Source organism: Apis florea, unplaced genomic scaffold (assembly GCF_048593485.1).
Source record: "Apis florea isolate Af1SG1 unplaced genomic scaffold, ASM4859348v1 contig_2748_pilon, whole genome shotgun sequence".
NCBI lineage: Eukaryota > Metazoa > Arthropoda > Insecta > Hymenoptera > Apidae > Apis > Apis florea.
The window spans coordinates 516,617-528,058 of NW_028256636.1; the positions used below are offsets into that span (position 1 = coordinate 516,617).

General features: G+C 28.5%; 1 protein-coding gene across 1 annotated transcript in view; it reads left to right on the top strand.

Annotated features, from left to right (window-relative positions):
- The window catches only part of LOC100866633 (Autophagy-related 16), a 32,124-nt gene extending 25,170 nt beyond the window's left edge, over window positions 1-6,954 (top strand). The window contains exon 5 of the mRNA XM_086907132.1: window positions 4,147-6,954. Within this exon, the coding sequence (XP_086763258.1) occupies window positions 4,147-4,243 (97 nt within the window). The 3' untranslated portion in view covers window positions 4,244-6,954. The remainder of the gene's footprint in view (window positions 1-4,146) is intronic.
- The last annotated feature ends 4,488 nt before the right edge of the window (window positions 6,955-11,442 follow it).

Here is an 11,442-nt window from a genome sequence, read left to right on the forward strand (position 1 = left end):
AAAGTTATTCACGTTTATGAATGTAATATAATATTCTTTTAAAAGTGATCGTACAAAGTCGTTATAAATAAAATTCTGAGTAAAGAAATTTGTTTCCAATAATTTTCGTATTAATTTTATTCTTTTTCTTTTATTATTTACGATACGATTGAAAATAGCAATACAAGTAGATGACAACGATGATATTAAATCGACTGACAACGTACATAAAAACCATATGTATTACAAATTAATATTGATTTATTTAAAATGAAATTTGAAACGAAGAGAAGAAAAACATTTTTAATTTTTGTTTCTATTTCTATACAATTTCTATTTAAAATTTATAACAATTTATTTATAACTTCCTTACTGAATACATTTTAATAATTCATAATATTCAGTATTATTGAATTAAAAATTTGAAATTTATAATTATTCTTTACTCTTTTTCCGAGCAGGCTGTTATTTATGCATAAATAAAATATATAAAAGTGTATGCAAAAAGAAATGGTGTGGATGTCGTCAAAAAATAACGTACCGAAATGTTTTTCTGTTGGTCAGTTTTTCTACGTTGCAACATCAATCCATCATATCGCAAGTGACCTGGTTTAGTATGCAGAATGTTGTCAGCAACTGAACTCGAAATTTTTACTTTGACTAGAACTTTGCGAGTTTTTAACAGCTTAATCATAAGTTTAGAATAAAAGAAGGTATATACGCGAGAATATTTACAAAGAAAATTACAAAGAATTTTCTTATTTTAAAATAATTAAGATATTAAAATAAATGCTCATTGCACAATTTTATTTAATTCGTTAAGGAATTAAACACAGCGAGAGGAAGTCATAAATATTTCAAAAGTAATTTATGTTGGTACAAAATGAAAAATCGCCTTGAGTTTTTTAAATCAAAATACAAGGCATTCGTGATGCAATTAAGAGAGTAATTTTATGTAAAAGAATAAATCAAAAATGTAGGATGAAATTTTATTCAGGTCAAGGCTTGTTTTCGAGAGGATTTAATGTAATGTGAGTTTGATTTTTTGAAGATTCAAGTAATAAAATGAATATATTTTATTCCACATTTAATATTTACACGTGGAACATTTTTCTTTCGATTATTCATTCACATCTACTCAAAAATTAATCAAATTTACGTCTGTTTAATGAATTTTTAAATTTCTTTTTACATCAAAATGAAATCTTAAATTAAAAAATATCGTTATATCTTGTACATCTCTGGCTTGCTTTTTAAAATTCCCTTTCGTGCTATAATCATATTACATTAAAAAAAAAAAAAAAAAAATTCGACCCAACAAATTTCATTCTTTAATATAAAATATATAATAAAAATTTATAAGTAAACTGCCTTTTACGAACGACAAAAAATAATAAAAAAAAAAAACAAAAAATAAAAGAACTCAAAATTTCTGTATTTGTTGAACAAATGATAATTGAAACCCCTATTCCAGTTTACATTCTATATCATATCTGAGAAGAACAGAAGTTTTTTCCTGGCATCGAGGTCAAAAAATGATCGATTTCACGTACAACGACCCATATGCATATATTTTTTTCACAATATTGCAAAAAAAAAAATATGTAAGGCAAATTTACCAAGTAATATATTCGAACGTATGAACAAATTATTTTTTAACCAATATACATATATTTCTCTATCTCAAATATAACCAAATATAACCATAAATTTGCAAAATCGGAATGTAAATATTTGTTAACCATATTTCTACGAATTTCCAATTTCTCTTTAACACGTCATTTTCGCTTGATCTTTATAGCATTCCAAAATACACAACATATTTTATGCGTTCCTCGACGAGCGATTCCCCGCCAAAGTTTTACTCGAGACGCAAAAGGTGTGTCATTTTCAGCACGTTTGTCCTCGCATAGAAACACCCTTTTACGATTCCACGGAGCCCCGTGAATCACCCTTGGGAATTCAGGTTTTATAGACCTTTTGCTGCATGGGCGAAGCCGCTCCGGCCAGAAAATTACGCGCCACCGTGTATTTCCACATTCAAATGAAATCTTTAGCGGTTTGCGCCATCCTAGATTTCAGGGTGGGCGCGTTAAACGTGCCCGCTTTAAACAATTTCGAAAGCGTGATTTTTTAATAATAAAAGTTTTTCTTTTTTAACGAAAGATAGGAAAGGAGAACATCGTGTCGTACATACAGAGATAATAACATCTTTATAGAGGATTTATATTCTCTAGATGCGAAAGTTATGTTTATTCTTTTTCCAAGAATGATGGAATGATATACCTTTTCTTTTCTTTTTTTTCTTTACGACGCGATAGAGATTTTTTTTCGGCGGATATAAAAAAGTTGCAAGTGCGCAATAAGAAAGACACGCTTTTGCCATGATAAATGATCCACGTTGTATTCCGAGATGTGAGATTATATATAGAATTGTTTGGTTTAGATAAGACTGGCGAAAATTTGGGGAAAAAGATATAAATTTTTTTAAGCAGACTTTTAAATAGGTTAATCCTATTCTATTCTCCTCCATAAATAGATTATCTGAATCTAAAATTTATGTTTCAACGTTATAAGAACAACGTTAATATTGATTTTATCACCCATAATAAAGTATTAAAAATGAGTTACAGAAAGGATTAAAAAATACATACGATTGCGTTATTAAGAAGAAACTTGCATTAAAATGATATAGCAACAAATTCTAGAGATAATTATATTATATTAAAAGTTTAAACAGATTATCTCGTACATTCCAATTTTTACACAAATGTTAAATCTGTGAATGCGAATTTACTCTAACTAAAACTAAACTCGAGCACATAAAAGAAATAAACGAGTATGCAATTTCTGTTTGAACAATTATTACTAGACACACTCTATGTACATATCTCTAATTACTACCAACTTGAAATAAAAAAGGCAATATGAAGAATAAATATTATTCTAGTATCTAATTCAAACGGTTAAAAATAATTAATTTAATTCCCCTCAATATTCTATTACACTCGTTTCCAATCCGCCGATAATTATTACCATCCCTAAAACCAGTTCATCCTCGCGTGTATACAAATAAAAACCTATATTGGATCTTGCGAAAATCCTCCCCCATCCCCTTTCCATTTTTCTCCCCGTTCGACAAGGCAACAATGATATTCAGCCATCCTAATTAAGACCGTGTCCTTCATCGCATTATGTCGATTCACAGTTGTCGGATGGAAACCGAGTTCCACGACAATCCTCCGCCACGTATTTACCGCGCAAAAACAATAGGAACGAGAAAACAGAGGAAAACGTGTATGACCGGCCAACTCGAATCAACTGTGTCCGACATATTTGCGTGCTTTCTTCACGACAAAATGGCGAAATGCGTGGCTCGTAGAGGATGGGAGAAACTCGTGGTGTTTTGCAACAGTTAGTTCGAAAATGCATAATTGATCTTGAATTTAGCGCCTTTCACAGTTGTGAGTAATCAGAGGCAGATTGCTTTTGCTCTCGCATTGTCGATCTTTTTTATCATGTCGAAACTTTCAGTAGGATTTAACGAGGCTTGTTATTATTATGCGACGCTGCATTGCTTCTGTTGTTTCGATACTCTTGTGATGCGATTTGATTCGACTTGTTTGAAGTACGAAAATATATAATTCAATTTGTCGTTTAGCTTAATACCACTTAAATGTTATTTTAAAATAATTCTAATTACTTTAACTTGATCTTTTTTATATTCCTATAATTTTTGAAGATATTAAAGATAACATTTAACATTAAAGATAACGTAATTTTTTTTGCACAAAAAATTAATTATCGTGGTTCTAAGTAAAAGAATGATGCAGTATAGAGTTATAGTGTATGGAGTATATACGTACAGATTAATGATACATAGACTATAATTAACATTCTAAACGTTATTCCTTTTCCTATTAGCTAATTAAAAATTGAGCTCGATTTTATTATAAAAATCGAGATTTATATATTCATCACACTTTCGAAATACAGTTTCCAATTTTTTTTTTTTTTTTTCAAAATTTATTCTTCGCAAAAATACAAATCTGTTGCAAAATGCAAATCGACACCGATAGCCACAATACAATGCACACAACGGTGAAACGATGAAAAACAAAGGTAACAAGAACATGCGTAATCTAATCGATCTGTTACACCTTTCAGAGTTGCGGTGACAGCAGTTTCTTGGCATCCGCACGGCACCTATTTCGCATCTGTGGACCGTGCAAAAACGGTGACAATATGGGGCGACCATGTTTAACAGGACGAACAATCCCAGGATAGACGATTGTTTCGCGTAACGAAGGTCAGCTTGCTCCTTCGTTTCGTCGAATGAACTTTCGTCGAAATGTAAAATCCCCGTGGCCGTAGCGCGCAGCCATATAGAAGGAGAGAGGTGGGGGAGCACAAAGGGCAGACCAAAGGTGCAGGATACAGGAAAAAATCGGCGGTTGTGGGCGCGCGGGTTGTAAAGGAATAACCATTTTCAGAGCGTTGTACAAAGCGTGGCTACCGCGATGAACAAATTCACCCACGGTGGATATTATTGTACATAAAACTGCACTGATTGTTGCCCTCCCCAAGGTTGTAAAGATTCCCCCCTTCCCCTCTTTTTTTAGGGTAATACCGGCGCGCCGCAACCCTCCCCCTCCCCTCCTCCCTCGAACAGATTATCATCGTAGTTATCCTTTTTTCGAGATTCGCTAGAATACACTCTTTTTTTTACCTCTAAGAGACTATTTTTCGCGTTTCAATCGTCTGTGGTCGGTAGACGAGATCGCTCTTGTTGGATTACTTTTCGCGAGAAACTATAAAACACGGTTGCTTCTTCTTGCTGTTTAACCTGCCTCGACACGATTTTATTCGTGGGATCTCCTCTTTTGAAGTTCTTCTCGTTGTTTGCATGCGAGCCTTTTTTGTCGTGAGGGAATACGCTACGCCTTTTCATTGATGTTTGAACGTTTATTTTTCCATTTTTCTAGCCTTTCAATAACTCGTTAAACGATAAATTAGGTTTCCTTTTGGTTTATCAAGAAACGATATTGATCGATCTAAGAAAGTTATTGTATTGTATACGATGCAACCGATCTACAGGTTATTTTTACATACATGAAAACAAACGAAAGATGTAGAATAAAATTTTAGAGATTGGACGAGTTTTTGAAATTCAATTTTCTAATAAAAAGAATTTATACTTTCTTTTTTGGCTTACGACAAGCCACTCTTTGCCCAGTGAATAACAGCGAGTCACTCTGTACATTGAATAATAGAATAATCAAATGATTCTATTTTTTAAACGGAATCGTTTTAGAAAAATTTGATAATAAAAAAAAAAAAAAAAGAAAAAAAGATTAGATAGATGGATGCTAGAATATTCTGTGTATAAAATGTATAAAATTTTATAAACGATGTAACATTAGTGTGTAAGTATCGCAAAAGATTTGTACAATGAAGAAACGGGAAGAACTTTTAAAACGATCTAATGGAAAAATATTGCTCGATCGAACGAAAAATTCTGATTCGTCTGTAGCCGATCTTGGTGCGATGATTAATCACACGGGTCACGAGCAATGTTTTCTGTTACTATCTCGATGTGGAAAATGATAAAAAAGGAAAAAAAAAATCTGTCTGTGTGCGAGTCGGTCCATAGAACAAGTTTGTTAATTGCCGAAGCAACCGTGAAATCGAGTCTACTCGAAGTTCTCCAACGTCAGCGAGTTTTGAACGTTTTTATCGTAAGTCTGATATAGGGCGGAAGTGGATGTACTCGTTTTAAACGGAGAAGCACAATAAAGTTCTAATACTGATACTGAGTAAATTGCATTATACAAAGTTTGATCGACGATTACGTGACGAATAATATATACTTTCTCTCGACTTTGTATTTCTTTTTACTTTTTTTTTTTTTTTTTTTTTTTTAAATGAATAATTAACCCATCCGTAGGAGACATTTCACGTTCGACATGATATTACGTATGATTAAAATAAATTTCGAACTCGTGATATTTAATAATAGCTGGTTCAATGTTTAAATATTTTAGCTCAAGGTAAGGAGTTATTGATAAAAATTAAATATTGATGCGAATAGACTGATATCTTGCGAGCTTCTTACGTATTGCAGTTCACAGTTTTAAGTACAAATTTAATAATCCAAAACAGAGTTTTTTGATATTCTGTTAGTTATTACACTTGATTTATCTCGAAAAGATACGATGCTCTTTATGTATTTTTGTACTTTTAAACAAGGAATTGCCTGTTATTCTTTTACAACAATTATTGAAAACCGATATCAGTATCAATTCTGAGAATTTTTCGATTGTTTTGTATCGATTGACTGTTGTCTAACAATAAGAATTTCAATGAGAATTTCAATTATATTCAAAATTCATATTTTTGAATTGTGCGTGATATTTGTATCCTTAATTTTCCGTCACATTTTCATCCTAAAAAATCGTATACGTTTATAAATATTTTAAATGTCACACTTCTTTTCTGTCTATTACAATGTGTAATTTTTATTTTAAACGTTCAATTGTAAACTCATTAATATTAATATAATAATAATAATCTAAGATAAAAAAATATAACATTAATACTAACCTAATATTAAGTAATATATAATACTAACTTAATTACTGATTTTTGGTAGTTAATAGTTTTACAATTATTATTAGTGCTGCCAATTCTTAATTCTGCTCAAAAATTGCAATCAATCGCTATTTTGCATTACATAAAATTTATAATATAATAAGTATTCTCTATTATAACCATACTAATAATCATAATAAATAAAGAAAATCTTATTTTTAATATTACAATTTCTAATTATAATTTTATTTGAAAGTAAGACTATGACTAAAAAAGCAAAAAAAGAATGATTGTTAAATATTATTCGTTAAAAAACGTAATACAGTACAATCAGTGCAAACAAAATCTGTATTTCTAACAATATATTCAATTTTTCCCAACTTCAGGATCTTTTAATCTATCTTTTAAATATCTCTTCTAAATATTTCTAAACAATTAATTTTTCATTAATTTCTTTTTAAATCTGTGAAATACTTATGCTTTTTTTATTTTTAAATATATTTAGTTTTTTTTTTATTTTCCTTTCTTTTTTATTTTATATATCCTCTTTTAAAAATCTTTCTATTTTCTTCACGGTATAGAAAATGTTATAAAACAGTGGACCTAATAAGACAACTTTGAAAAATATACCTCATCGATTTTTAGAAAAGAATTTCCAAATAGAAAGAATTCTCATTTAATTCAAAATTTCGTCACTGAGATATATTCTTAATTTTGATAAGCACGAGTCAGCGTAAAAATCTATTATACCTTTAACTTATTCATCCTATTAAAAAAATACATGAAAATTGATATTTTAGGATAGGATCGAAATCGTGATATTTGTAATTTTTACCAAAAATAATTGTGTTCGATTTCGATATTTATCATAATTATTCACTAAAATATGAGAATTTAATGGAGTAATTAAATGTGTAACGAGAGGCTATATTTTTAAATATTAAGGGCCCTATTTAGATTTGTAAAATTTTATACAAATTACATATACGAGTTCGAAAGAAATTGTTTGTGTACAATTCCACGTGAAATGTCTCATACATCGTATCTCCTACAATTTTCTTTTATTATTCGCTATGGGAAAAAATTTGTGCTAAATTTTACATATATTATCCACTTATATCTCTTAGTTTGTGCACAATTTAATAAAAGATGGCCACGACGCCATATTGCACAATAGTTGTTAAGCGAATGCTTTCTAGGAATACAGGGCCAAGATCGAAGGGCTCTAAGTGTAAGTATAGAAATTTATGACAACGTTTGTCAATAATAATACGCGAAAATGCCAACGTGTATAGTTTTTCATATTTTTGATACGTGTTTTTGTTAATTCGAATACACAACAAGCACACAAAACACTTACGATACATCATGATCATAAATTTCTTTGCGGCCTTGTTTTATATTTCATCAGCTTGTATTTGAAGACAACAGGAGGAAAACTTGATAATAAAACTATTTGTCCATTTTCTATTTTTTTTTATAATTATTAATAATAATTAAAAAAGGACGCTTTAAAGATTCAAAAAAAAAATAAAAAATAAAAAGAATTTCAAGATATCTCGAATCTTGAAATATTTTGCTATTTTTGTAATTCGAAATTCTCGAAATCCCGGTAATAATTGTATAATAAAACTTATATTTAAGATGATAACGATATGAATTAGGGATGGATCACTCGAAACTCTTCGAAATTCCTCGAATCTTGAAATATTTTGCTATTTTTGTAATTCGAAATTCTCGAAATCCAGGTATAATAATTGTATGTAAAACTTATATTTAAGATGATAACGATTTTGAAGAATTCTAAATATTTGTTAAAATTTAAATATGTAGCGAAATATAATAATAAAATAAAAGTGCCCGGTTAATTGTCGCGGAATCTCTAAAGGCGTATATAAAAACTTGAGATATCATAAAAGAGACAAGAATACTTTTCTATCTCAGTAGAAAATATTTTTCTCTCTCGTTTCCACGATCCAGTGAAACGAAATAAAAATAATCTTCAAAACTGTTGTAAATACTTTTTAGAAGAAAAAAAAAAATAATAATAATAAATATCCTAGATTTCGAGAATTTTGAGATCCCACAAAATCTTACGAATCTCAAAATCAAGTTTCGATTCGTCTCTAATTAAAATCATATCTGTACGTAATAATTTGACAAGTCCAACTTTAAATATGCTATTGCGTATATAAAAATTGGAAAATGTGATTCATCAAGTTTCACTCTTGCGGTCTACATTTTAGCACGTTTCCCCTCTCAGAGTCCTTTGATCATCATTTAGCGTAAGCCTATGATTAACATCATTAAGGAAACGATACGTTTTGTGGATAAGTTAAATGTTACATATGGATTTTGGTATATATTATACATATTGAATAATTACGATTAGTATTTCTTTATTATAGAGGAAACCGATATATTATAATTAAATGATATTATTTTTAGCATTTAAGTTTTGTAAATCATCACTCGTATTCAAGCATAGAATTAATTACGATATATAATTGTTGTAAAATCATCGGTTTATCCAATCGAGGACGTAGAGATTTCGTTTAAATAATTAAATAAACAGTGATTCGTCTTGTTTACTCGATTAATCATCTCATTGATCTCAAAAGTAGAATTTAATAAAATACACAGATCGATTGTGTTTTTGCTCCACTAATAGACTAATCTCTTTTTTTCTTTTTTATATTATATTACGTAAACCGATGAGAATTATAATATCGTTTGTAGAGTATAATCTGAATGTAAGTTTTGTTCTTTAATGCAAATTAAATTGCGTCCAACTTGTTACATAATTCTTTCCCCGTCATATGAACAATATGAATATAAATCTATACCGTTATTCTATTTACATTTTACATTTATTTCAGCGGAGACATTGTATACAATACTGTTCGCAATATATTATATATATATATATTAAACGTTTTCTTCTTGTATTTTTTAAAAAGTGGTACACATTTTTAATCAAACCCATATATACCTATTTATTAATTCTTAAACTATTGATAATATAATTGACAATGATGTGATTGGTTGATCTTAGTCATTTGTGATCTGCATTGAAATGTATTCCAAGAATATTTTCTCGAAAATTGTTAAAGGAATTATACTAAAAGGAAAAATATATATATTTAAAATGTATAAAAGAAAATAAATTTTTTTAACAAATTTCATTTTTAAATGTTATTTATCAAAGAAGAATTAGAAAAAGATTTTAAAAATTTTAAGTGAAAGACAATTTCTTTTTTAATTCTCACAATTTTAAAATAAATTCAATAATCGATAAAACGATTACCTCAAGTCTTTTTTAAGTTTTACTATTTTATTTATTGATAATTAAACGAAATGAATAACGCTATAAATTTTATTTAATACTTCGTATTCATACGTATTAAGTTCAATTTTGTATTTTTTTTTTTTAAATATAGAAGTATTTATTCATTTTATAATAATAAAATTTGATTTACAAAAAAAAAAATGTACTATCCTCATTCTTGAGTTTTAGTTTTTCCCCAACTTGGTATTCCTATAGCGCGAAAGAGATTTCTTTGTTATGAACGACAAAGATTCGCGAAAAGAGTTTTTATTCGAAGATGTTTCTGGATAAGTAGCAAAGATCTGAGTGTGCCGCATACCTTCCTCCTTTTAAAAATTCCAAATGCACCATCTGTACTCGGAGAAAACTTTGATTTACCACGAAATGAAAGGTTCTTTCATATTAAAGAGACAAGCCATCATACTTTATCTTTTGTTTTTTTCCTTTCTCTCCTTTTTAAAATAAGCAACCAACATTTAAAATAGACCATCGTTTGTAGTCGACGTTCTCGTGTTTTCTAACAAAGGAGTGTTTCTTACAAATTATAAAACTTTGAAAATCCATGCTATAAAAGACGTTTACAAAAGAAATACGGTGATTTTTTTTCTTTCTTCTATTTTTTTTTCTAATGTTGTTTGAACTATCTTAATGTAGTCTAATTATCGAATGAAAATTACGGATTTATGTAAGTAAATGTCTTTTTTACGGAATGATTTTTACTATTTTTACTATACAATTTGTTGTAAATGTGTTAAAATATTTACATTTAAAAGAAATATGTAAGAATTATTTATATCTTACAATATATTTAAAACATTGTTTGAATTTTAAAGCTTTTATTTTTATTTTAAATTTTATTCTCTTTTTATTTTCTATATTATGTTATCTTAAATAATATTATTTATATTTAGTTTTTATTATATTGATATTTTATTTCGAAAAAATAAAGATATTTTTCTATAATAAAATTTCTATTATCTTCTATTCTCTGTTCCTTCTTTACTTTCCTTTTATCCTGGTCAAAGTCCATTCTTTTTTTGTACTTTTCTAATTCGCATTTTTCGATGTGAAATGAAATTTTATTTACTCTTTATTTACAATTAAAATAATCGAAACATTTGACAAATAAATAATTCACAAACAAATTTATTTTATACACATATTTTATACACATATGTTTCTCATTTTGTTCAAATATTTTATTTAAATATTTTTCCTTTCTATTTGTTCGTCTCTTTCTCTCTCTCTGTCTCTCTCTATTTCACATTAATAAAAAAAAGTACCCAAATCCTTATCCAAATCCAACAAAAAATTGTATTCACAAACTTTCCAAGTTTATTTAAAAAAAAAAAAAGAAATCAATTTCATCCCAACTAATTATTTGCTCTATTTATCCCTTATTCTCGCTTCGAACAATCCAAAACTAATTACAAGCGAATCAAATTCCGCGGATTCTCAAATTAAAATACTTTCTCCCCACCCGTTCGACATCCAATCCGTGTAACTTTCTGAAATAAAAAAAAAAATCTTTTCTTTTCTCTCCT